A 12,061-nucleotide genomic window follows, 5' to 3' on the forward strand; every position below is an offset into this window, starting at 1 on the left:
CCGATATCTGAATACAGCGTGTCTAAGTGTTACCTGGAAGCATCCCAGATATCTGAATACAGCGTGTCTAAGTGTTACCTGAAAGCATCCCCGATATCTGAATACAGCGTGACTAAGTGTTACCTGAAAGCATCCCTGATATCTGAATACAGCGTGTCTAAGTGTTATATGAAAGCAACCCTGATATCTGAACACAGCGTGTCTAAGTGTTATCTGAAAGCAGCCCCAATATCTGAACACAGCATGTCTAAGTGTAACCTGAAAGCATCCTCCATATCTGACCTCAGCGTGTCTAAGTGTTACCTGAGAGCATCCCCAATATCTGAATACAGCGTCTCTAAGAGTCACCTGAAAGCAACCCTGATATCTGAACGCAGCATGTCTAAGTGTTACCTGAAAGCAACCCTGATATCTTAATACAGCGTGTCTAAGTGTTATCTGAAAGCATCCCCGATATCTGAATAAGGCGTGTCTAAGTGTTACCTGAAGGAATCACCGATAATCTAAACGCAGCATGTCTAAGTGTAACCTGAAAGCATCCCCTATATCTGACCACAGGGTGTCTAAATGTTACCTGAAACATCCATAATATCTGAACCCAGCATGTCTAAGTGTTACCTGAAGGCATCCCCGATATGTGAAAACAACGTGTCTAAGTGTTTCCTGAAGGCATCCCAGATATCTAAACACATCCTGTCTAAGTGTTACCTGAAAGCGTCCCCGATATCTGACCGCAAGGTGTCCTTCAAATGCTCCAGGATTTCACGCCTGTTGTTGCCACAATCCCTCTGGGCCTTCTTCAAGATCTAAAAAAACATAGAAACAATAGTAATTTACTAATTTATTGTATATTGGTGAAATAACATTTAACAACAAAATGCAATTACATGTATATATAAAGTTGTATGCAGTAAATAATACATTGATGGACTTGCCTTCACAAAACATGTTAATTCCTCAATAAATAATTTTGAAAGTTTGCAAATCTTTTAGATTCACAGCACAATTTACAGCATGATATTTAAATCAAGCTTCTTTTGCAACAAGGGGCATTTCATCATAATAAAAAAAGAATACAATTGTTCAAATAACATATGACTTATTTTTAAGCATACCATATTGCAAAAATAAGTACAAATAATATAGGACCAGTTCACTACTACTAATTTGTAAACATACTTCACACAATATCCTACTACAAATGATAAAGGACCACTTCACAAACAATTTAATATTGAAAGAATACCACTTTATAAAATTTGCCTCGTTCTAGGAAAACTGGACTTAATGCGTGTGTAAAGTGTCGTCCCAGATAAGCTTGTGCAGTTCACACAGCTAGGCTAATTAGGGACGACACTTTCTGCTTTTATGACATTTTTCATTTAAAAGAAGTCTCTTTAAAAAATCAACTCTAGGAAAGTGTTGTCCATGATAAACCTGTGTTCCTGCACAGGCTAATCAACTCTAGGAAAGTGTTGTCCATGATAAACCTGTGTTCCTGCACAGGCTAATCAACTCTAGGAAAGTGTTGTCCATGATAAACCTGTGTTCCTGCACAGGCTAATCTGGAGAGAGAAAAAGCACATGCATTAAGCCCCATTTTCCCATTGCCAGTCTCAAATGAAAACCCAATCAGGAAGTAAATCCACTTACCCCAGCCATCAATGGCAGGGACCTGACCCGCACTCCAAGCTGGTACGCATTCTCTGCCTCATACGTCTCTACAAGGTACTCCATGAATGGTTCCAGCTCCAGCTTGGCACTCCACAAATTACGCCGCGTCAGGTAGTTGTGGAAGTGGTCCAGGATGTCCATGCTTGTAATCTCCGGCACGTGCATCATATCTGGGGGGAACCGGAACTGCTGGTACACAACTGGAAGACGCTGCAATGGGCCCAGTTTCAGCTCCTTGAAATCCTGCTTGTTCGTCTCATACTCTCTCAGCGCCTGTTCCAGCTCATAAAGTGTGCAGATGCAGCGAACTTTAACAAAGCCGAGAATGTACGTGTTCACCTTGCATATCATCCGATTCAGTTCGTGCACGCTGTTGAGCTGATCCACATACCCGATATTCAGGACTCTGATATGCGGGATGTTAAACCTCTGACAGATCAACTTCTCCACACGGTCTGGGGTTACGGACTCATTTGCCTCTGCAAGAGCCTCGATGCATTCCTTTGCAACATTGTCTACAAATTCCTTCGTCACCATTTGACCTCGAGGCACAAATATTGGACTTACGTTGATAATTTTTTGCTCAAACATCTGTGTGTCTACAGGCTTGATGGTCAAGTCAATTGTATCAGCACGTATGTGTGCATGACTAGGTTCTGGGATCATCAAGTAGGAGTGTACATGTGGACCTCCTTCACGCATTGACCTTGAACCATAACTGGGACCAGCAATGTCCTCTGGGGATGGTCTCTTCTGGTAATCCGATATTTCCTCCTCCTCCTCATCATCATCCAACTGCACTGGTCTACCCATATTTGGCAGTTTGGTTGCTGTGAGTTGCGGACTTTGAGCCCCCGAGGGGCTATGTAAGGACTGCGGACGCAGGATCTGCTGATATGTGATTGGATTTGTCAAGAATGATGGCAAGGGGCCGGGCAGGATTGACCCTCCACGCACTGGCGGGGATATTAAGGGCTGTGGGGTCATGGGCTGACGTATGGCTGCCTGCATATTGAACAGGAACTGAGGGTTTAATGACAACGGTGGTCGACAGAAGTTTGTCTGAAATTGATTTAATTGCATTGGCATAAGCTGTACTGGGGTAGGCATTAACCCAGTTTTTTGTGGCTTTTCTTCCTTAACAATTTCAACATCTTTGTCAGTATTGGCCTCGTCCATTTCAACAAGTTGAATATCTTCATCATCATCATCGTCTGGCACTGATATTACATCATGAAGTTCACTACCAATCTTCAACACTGGTGTCCTTTTCTTCTTGTTCTGTTTCACATCTGAGGCAGGGGTTGTGGCTGGTTTACCCCACCCAGACAATGAGGACATAAGCTCCATTGCACTTTTCGGCTTTTCTTTCTGGGCTGATTTCATTGGTACCTCGTTTTCAGCTTTTGCTGGCCCTTTTGTGACACTTTTTGTTTCTGACTGTAACGGTTGTTCGGCTTGTTTTGCTATATCTGTCCAAGTGTGTTTTTTAGCAATTAGTCCACTCTCTGTACTGGAACTTCTAGATGACCTACTTTGAACAACCTGTGAATCTGTAGAATGGCTTTCATCTCTTATAAGGTCTTCTTCATGCGAGTCCCTCACAACTATAGGAGAGCTGTGACGCTTCAAGTGGACACCAAAGTTCTCCACATGTTTATGGTTAGCTTCAACACTGACCAAGTCAGGAAAATTCTCATGCAGAAAAGACAGCGCACTGCCTTCCCTAAACCCATGAATGTCTCCAAACTCTTTCAAGTACGTTCTCAGATGTTTTGTAAACTTTCTTAACTTCATCCCCGAAGTCCCGGCCCCAGAAAGATGGCTCTGAACCTTTCTCGCGATGTAACTCAGTTGATCCTCTGTTAAGTTTATTTCAAATGTCTTACTCTTGGCACCCAGGCTTTCATCTACATGATCCCTTGATGGCTTACTCACTGAACCACCAGTGGCAGCCCTGCTGTCACTACTTTCATTCGCAGAGTCAGAACTCTTCAAGGTTTCCGTCTTTGCTTGGATCGTTGGTTCAGTCTCTTTCAAAGGCACTTGTCTAATGCGATAGAACTGCACATTTGGAGCCTCAGGATTGGGACAATACGTCTCTATCTCATCCTTCCACCGCAGCTCAGCCAAATCTTTTAACTTAATAACGCCAAACATTTTTGCACTAAGCTCTGGTCTCCTTGTTTCTTTCTTAACTTTATCCCACAACCCCTGTTTGCTGAACCCTTGGGGGCCGTGTTGTCGAAGGAGTTTCAGGACATCCTTCTTCAGTATTTCCTGTCTCAACTGGATACCCCGATCCAGAATATTGTCCCTTGGATACTCCATGGTGTCTGAAAAGTATAGTTATAAAAAAAGTTCTATAACTGACCTTGAAAATAATATTTGATTCAGTGCTCCAGCTAGCAATAAAAAGCTGGATGCAGCACATGTTACCAATTTTGATTTGCTTTCTAATCTTTACTATATAAACTTATTATTATTTAATTAACACTCACACAAAAATGATGATTATTGTTTCTAAGTTCATTAAGTGCTGTGTTGTCTTACACCAGATACAAGAGCATTACCATTCGAAAAGTAACATACGTCAAAGTGCCTTCATGGAAAATTATGTTGTCTGCTGAGAGGTCAGGAATGTTTCAATACCCAATCTGGAAGGGATCTAAAGATCTTACTGTACAGGTTCCTATTTTATTTCCAAGAAACCTGCTTTTGATGCAATCAAGCTACATTCATTGGTTTGAATTAAAACCAAACAAGAGCTGTGTTTGTGAAACACAATGCCCCCTACTGCGCCGCTTTGAAGCCATATATTTGACCTTTGATCTTGAAGGATGACCTTGACCTTTCACCACTCAAAATGTGCAGCTCCGTGAGATACGCATGCATGCCAAATATCAAGTTGCTATCTTCAATATTGCAAAAGTTATGAGCATGGTTAAGTTTTTGGACAGACACATACAATGACAGACAGACATATACAATGACATACGGGCTACAAACAATATATCCCCGATCATTCGATCCAGGGGCATAAAAAGTAAACAGTAATATCAGAATGGGTCAAATGCATTACATGCATGTGATTACCTCCAACGGTCAACTTCTTCACAGACTCCGTCAGCTGTCGCAAAGGCTGCTCGCCGCAAGACGTCAAACGATTGTGTTCTTCCTGAAACAAAAAAAAAGACCAATTTTTACTATACGAAATTCCATGGTGTTATAAATAACGTATTTATATGGTAACATTAATGGTGCATCTCATATTAAGACTAACATTTGGGATGTTGTAACTTCTTAGGAAAATACGTCAGAGGGCTCTCCACTGGGGAATTTTATTATATGTTATTAGATTAGAACATATTTCAGGAAACACATTTCTTAAGATTCAAATATATATACAATGAATAAAAAGTCATATTCATGGAAGTCACATCACCTTTCTGTACAGGAATCTTAATAACCATGTAAATGTACATCAAAATCTGTAAACATTGGGCAAGATATCAAGCACATGAGCATATGTCATAACACATCACCAGTAATTTGTATTCACCCTTGACTTGCATGTTTTGCAATCAATAGATAAATCTTTTTGCTTTAATATAAACAAGAGATGTGTTTGTCAGAAACACAATGCCCCCCAATGAGCCGCTTTCATTATTGTTTTTACCTTTGATCTTGAAGGATGACCTTGACCTTTGACCACTCAAAATGTGCAGCTCCATGAGATACACAATCATGTTTGCATGCCAAATATCAAGTTGCTACATGTATCTTCAATATTGCAAAAGTTATGACCAAGGTTAAAGTTTTGGGACAGACACACAGACACACTGACAGACAGACCAAAAACAATATACCCTTATCAATCCATCTGGGGGCATACAAATATCCATCTGCATCACATAACTTAAAAGAAAAAATCACAAAATCTCATTCATTCTCAGAGATGTGAGCAGGGGCTTAACAATTTTCTCCACCTTCAGCAGATGCTTTCATCAGGTCGCGTTCGGGACATTTTGAAAAATGAAATTCTGGTTTGGGAGTATTTTCGCGCAGTCTACCGATTTGGAAAAAAATAATTCAATATAACTCTTTACAATGTAACAAAACTTACAATTACAAGAAAACAGCATATTTAATATAGTCACATACCTTGTAGATGTTATTCAAATAAAATTGATATATATTATATATACAATAATTAGATACTGCTTTTTTCCTACATTTTTATTTGGAGTGTGAAAAAATGAAATTGGGAATTTTTTAAACAAATGAACAGACCCGTAGATGCACCAGGAAGAGTCCTGAATATAGGCCCCTTCCTTGTGATTACTTGCGTGGTGAATTAGTCATTTAATGATTTCTATGGCCATTTTCCTCCTAACGCTTGCTACCGTTTTTCTAATCTTATCTGTTAACATAAATAACACATTTATGCATCCTCTTTACAGAATCTGGTTTGTTTGTGCATGTTTTTCCAAGGATAAATAAAGGAACAAGAAATGTGTCCACAGGACACGGATGCCCCCAACTGTAACTTTGTCACTACATAAAAGTATAACTGTGTAAACGCTTGGTAGAAGGTATTAGCTTTTTTCAAATCCTAAACGCAGATTTCGAACCTCAACGCGGACCCTAAGTTCAAGGTCAAGGTCACAGGGGTAAAAATTTGTGTGAGTATGGAAAGGCCGTGTCCATATACACATGCATGCCAAATATGAAATTGCTATCTGAAGCGACATAAAAGTTATGAGCATTTTTCGAAATCTAAACGCAAAGTGTGACGGACGGACAGACAAACGGACAGTCCGATCACTATATGCCCTCCTTTGGGGGCATAAAAAAGTCTTAGAATATCAAAATAAATCAGAAAGTCACATAAACTAGAGAGCGGACAACATGCTTAATCCTTGAAATGCACTAAGTGACCCCGTGACCTAGTTTTAGACCCGGCATGACCCATATTCAAACTTGACCTAGATATTGTCTTAATACAACTTCTTACCAAGTTTAGTAAAGATCAGATGAAAACTACTTCAATTAGAGAGCGGACACCATGCTAAATCCTTGAAATGCACTAAGTGACCCAGTGACCTAGTTTTTGACCCCGCATGACCCATATTCGAACTTGACCTAGATATTGTCTTGATACAACTTCTGACCAGGTTTAGTAAAGATCAGATGAAAACTACTTCAATTAGAGAGCGGACACCATGCTAAATCCTTGAAATGCACTAAGTGACCCCGTGACCTAGTTTTTGACCCGGCATGACGCATATTCGAACTTGACCTAGATATTGTCTGGATACAACTTCTGACCAAGTTTGGTAAAGATCGGATGAAAACTATTTGAATTAGAGAGCGGACACGAAGTGTGACCGACCGACCGACGGACAGTGCAAAAACTATATACCCCCTTTTCTTCGAAATGGGGGCATAAAAAACAGTCACTTAGGAGGGTATTCTTATATCTTTTTAACTCTTTAACAGTATGATCAACTAATGCATTCATGCTAAAAGTACTTCACCATATTCTTGCCTCAATGTTCTTTTATTTTAAGTCTCACCTGATTCATCACACAATGAAAAGGCAGTAACCTACAACTCTATATAATTATATCCATCATGCATAAAGCTCAGTGCCAAATCAATATTACTGGTGCATGAGTGTGCACTTTCGGTTGTGCTGTTTGTACTGACAAAACATTCCTACAAGGACTATTATTTATAAATGAACTGAAGGATAAAAAGCATTTTAATCACAACATTTTTAAGACTTTTTGGCTTTATTAGAAATACATTATATACAAGTAAATGGAATGACTATTATGGTCCTTTCTAAAATATCACATTAAAACGAAACTAATGGAGTGCATTCTGTACAAAAAGCAATATGATATTAAAACTGCACTCTTAATAATTCAATCACACCCAGACACTATCTGATATGAATTCTGACTGGCAAGCTTCCAACCTGATAAAACTTGATAGGCCTTGCTGCAATGCATGCAATATTTTCTGAAAATGTTGAACTGTTTTTAAAGTGAAAGTCTGCTTTTAACTGATCAATAAGATTAAATTTCTTATAATGGTGATGGAATTTTCAATATTTTATAATTTACATGAAACCATTTTAAAAGAGAGTTTTAACTTGTCATACAATTTTATTAAGATCATGGTTACACTGACAACATTAATATGGCCGAATTTGGATTATTCAAGGGCCATAACTCTGAAGCGCTTCAGGCTCCCGACTGTTTTTCGTACTTAGCTGAAACTTTATAAACATTGTAACAAATTTCAGTGATGATACAGGTAAAAATATTTGAGTTAAAGGGCGAACAAGAATAATTTGGCCAATTTTTCATATATTAAGGTCCATAATTCAAAAGTGCTTCATGCTATGTGGCTGGTTATCAAACTTTGCAGAGACTATATATCTAACTACAAAGATTACCATCCAGTATAATGATGATCCAATCTAAACTGCTTAAGATAATGAGGGGACATCATTCTCCATGACGCCTCCCACCCACCAAAAGTGATCAGTAAAAATACGCCACTGGTTTTCAAATGGGTGTATAAATATCATTATACATAAATATATATCTTATAACATTTTGCTATTAGAATGTAGGTTCTATGGTACATGCATTCAATATATTCACTACTAAAGGTGAATTTCTATGAAGACTAAAATCTAAATTTGTTTTATTTATTTGCTCATAAAGCATGTTCCCAGGCAGTTGAACCGTTTTTTTCTCAGCTAATGTAAAGACAGGATAAATTATTTACAAACATTCAAGTTGTATTTTAACAGAGTAAAAATGAACAAATATGAACAACCATAAGGTCAAAAGAGCCTTTATTTGTCCTCATTATGTTTATCTTTGAATAGTATATATAACTTCAGTATACAATACATGATCTATTTTATATAAATGTAGTAAAATAAAAGAAACAATAGTTTATTTTAAATACCTCTCTCATCTCCTGTCAGTAATATACGTGTAATGAACAAGTTTGCACTATGATTTAAACAATTTTTTAACAATATTTTAATTTATACTGCAGTTAATCATCACATATATCTGTGTTTATTTTCCTGAAAATAACTATTCAATCCCTTTGAAAAATGAGGTGATAGGAAATTTTATCTTCTACTGTATATCTTTTTCACGGTAATAATGTAAATATTTTAAAACAAAGGAAAGTTAAGTGTATCTGATTGGTCCAAGGGACCCTTTTTTCTGAATACAAGACAATCAATACAGTACAGCAGCTTGAACTAATATAACGTTCCACAAAGGACTATTAGAATTATCTATAATTATCTGAGACACAATCAGCATAGTTATTAAAACAGTTTCTCAATTTTATACAATCATTAGAAATACAAAGAGGTAATAGGTATGACTGGACTGTTTTTTGCTTAATATTATAATACAGTAGACTCTGCCAATACCGGACTCTCTGAAAACCGGAACTCTTCCGATTCCGGACGGTCGGGCCAGTCCCGTATTTTCTCCTATTTCTTTGTTAAACAAGAGCTGTTTGTAAAACATGCATGCCCCCCTGCATGGGCTATAAATTGTAGTGGCATAGTAGCAGCCATTGGGTGGTGGTGGTGGTGGTGGTGGTGGTGGTGGTGGTGGTGGGGTGGTGGTGGTGGTGGTTGTGGTGGTGGTGGTGGTGGTGGTGGTTGTGGTGGATAAACCGAACTCTCTGAAAACCGGAAACCGGACGGGTATCTCCGTAAATTTGGTCATTTTCAACGTAAAATACATTGTGTATACCGGACGGTCTAAATTCTCAAGATGCCCGAGGCGTGAAAAAAAACAATACCTAGTCAGCACAGCGAGTGCAGTGTCACACATTTTGCTCGCGCAATGATCGATAATCGGATTAAACATACCATAAAGGTGTTAAGTCATTACCGCGCTATGGGAGTCCGATTAAGTAATGTAAAACAAACTGTGAATGTCTATATTAGACGTGCGGTAACACCAAAAAGTGATTGACTCGATCGTTTTATTAATTATTTATTATCGCCTATGATAAACAATTTAATTAAAAAATTAATGCATGCCGTTGCGACGATCACTTTCTTGTGATCTTCCTGGCAACGGCAGACACCCTCCTTAACATTGCAGAAAATAAGATCATAAAGGAGAAATGTGCTTTCAAGCAGAGAGTGATCTTAGACTTTTTTGTGAAATCGTAAACTTCAAGAATTAGTAGGTTTTGAGATTACGAATATCTTAAAAAATAATTATGACGCTGTTTTTTGCTTGTGTGTATGTTTTATGAAATGTGGTACATGTATGAATAGAATAATAAATCGTGTATCTACAACAATCTTATTTGTGTTGTCACTCGCCTATATGACAAACTCCAAGTACGTACATGTATAAAGCACCACGCTCACTTTGGGATTAATCAAAACAAGTCTGTATGGAATTTTGTTTGCTTTTAATCGATTAAAAACACATTTTTTAAGAATGCAATTAACATCATCACTACCTGCGTACAGTTATCACATGGTACATGTAAATGTATATGGTTTGCTTTATTTTTATGCGATTCTGTACACAATGCATACTATGTATATTTCGGCAATATGCATACTCTTCGTAAACCGGAACTCTCTGAAAACCGGACGATCAGGCCGGTCCCGAGACCGTCCGGTTTACAGAGAGTCTACTGTACCATTAAACAGAAACCAGTGCAGTGCTTCTGTACCAAAAGCAAGTTGAGATTCAATCTGCACTAGTGTTAACAATATAATCCCACCAGGACACTATCAGATATGAATTGTGACTGGCATTAAGCTTCCAACCTTATAATATTTGATACAACATTTTGCATAAGTTAAATAAAAAAATTCTGAAAATGTACAACAACTGTTAACAAAGTTAAAATCTTAAATTTTTTAATTGGTCAATCAGTACAATTTCAAACGATTTTGATGGAGTTTAGATAATTTATTATTATATTGTATAATAATACATGAACCGGTAAACGTAAAAAAAAGAGTATGCCAATTTGCCACAAAAAGGTCTTGGTAACATTTATAAGTTTGATGATTATAAGATTGAAACTAGTTAAGTTGGAGAGTGGAAAACATTTCTATTACAAATTTTGGATTATTAAGGGGCCATAACTCTGATAGTCTTCTGTCGATCCAGCCAGTTTTCTTACTTGGCTGAAATTGTATGCACATAAAGATTGTAACTAATTACGAAGATGATACAATACAAAATTGTTTAATTAAAGGGCAGAAAATGTTAATTTGGCAATTGTTCACAATTCAAGGGCCATAATTTAGAAGTGCTATATGCTTTAAGGCTGGTTATCAAACTTTACAATGATTATATAACCACCAACATTGTCACCCAGTTTCTGATCCAATTTAAACTGCTCAAGATAACGAGGGGACATTTCCCCCAGGACCCCCGCCCCCGCTACAGGTGTTCCAGTAAAATAACACGCATTCAAAGTAGGCATATAACATTTATATAGAATGTTGGTTACATGTACATGTATTATTAAATATATTATAGGATAAATTAATTAAGGAGAATTCCATGCAAATTAAAACTTTTTGTTGTTAAATCATACACCACATTTCCAGCAGAACTCTGAATTTCAGCACTGACGAAAAACCATGATTTATTATTCACAAATATACAAGTTTTATTTAAAATTACTGAGTATAAACAAACATACATTAACAACCATTTGGTCTGTAGAGCATGTATTTGTCCAAATGAAATGTTATAAACAAACATACATTAACAACCATTTGGTCTGTAGAGCATGTATTTGTCCGGTCTGTAGAGCATGTATTTGTCCGGTCTGTAGAGCATGTATTTGTCCAAATGAAATGTTAATCTTTTAATAATATTTTACTTCAGAATACATTATTATTATTTAATATAATTATAAAATCATTGTACAATATTGTAACATATTCTAAACATTAAGTTTGGTTTTAATTACCTCCTCCATATCCAGTCCATGTATGAAAGTTTGCAAAATGTTTTAAACAATTATTTTAAACAATATTTTATACTGCAGTTTTATCTTCACATACAACTTTATTTGTTTTCCTGAAAATCAATTGCAACTCAATTCAATTTAAATACATGGTGATATGAAAGTTTTATCTTGTACCAGTATATCTATTTCGTGGTATTTATGTCAACATTATACATAAGGAAGTTAGTTAAGTTTATCTGATTGGACCAAGGTTCACATTTGTGTTTGGAATACCAGACAATCAATACATTTTTCAGAAAAAAATATCCCTCTGTTTTTCTGAAAATAGATAACATGTCAGAGTCCATAGTGTATTCAAAGATATTTATATGCA

At 37.1% G+C, this 12,061-nt stretch overlaps 1 protein-coding gene across 2 annotated transcripts in view; it reads right to left on the reverse strand.

Annotated features, from left to right (window-relative positions):
• LOC127850159 (uncharacterized) overlaps positions 1-11,852 on the reverse strand; it is a 77,613-nt gene extending 65,761 nt beyond the window's left edge. For both annotated transcript variants that reach the window (XM_052382981.1, XM_052382980.1), the window contains exons 1-4: positions 11,689-11,852; positions 4,771-4,852; positions 1,654-4,010; positions 709-806 (exon numbers count right to left, since the gene is read on the reverse strand). In XM_052382981.1, coding sequence (XP_052238941.1) covers positions 709-806; positions 1,654-4,010; positions 4,771-4,852; positions 11,689-11,697 — 2,546 coding nt within the window. In that variant the 5' untranslated portion in view covers positions 11,698-11,852. The remainder of the gene's footprint in view (positions 1-708; positions 807-1,653; positions 4,011-4,770; positions 4,853-11,688) is intronic.
• Between the last annotated feature and the right edge of the window lie 209 nt (positions 11,853-12,061).

Source organism: Dreissena polymorpha, chromosome 11 (assembly GCF_020536995.1).
Source record: "Dreissena polymorpha isolate Duluth1 chromosome 11, UMN_Dpol_1.0, whole genome shotgun sequence".
NCBI classification, from domain to species: domain Eukaryota; kingdom Metazoa; phylum Mollusca; class Bivalvia; order Myida; family Dreissenidae; genus Dreissena; species Dreissena polymorpha.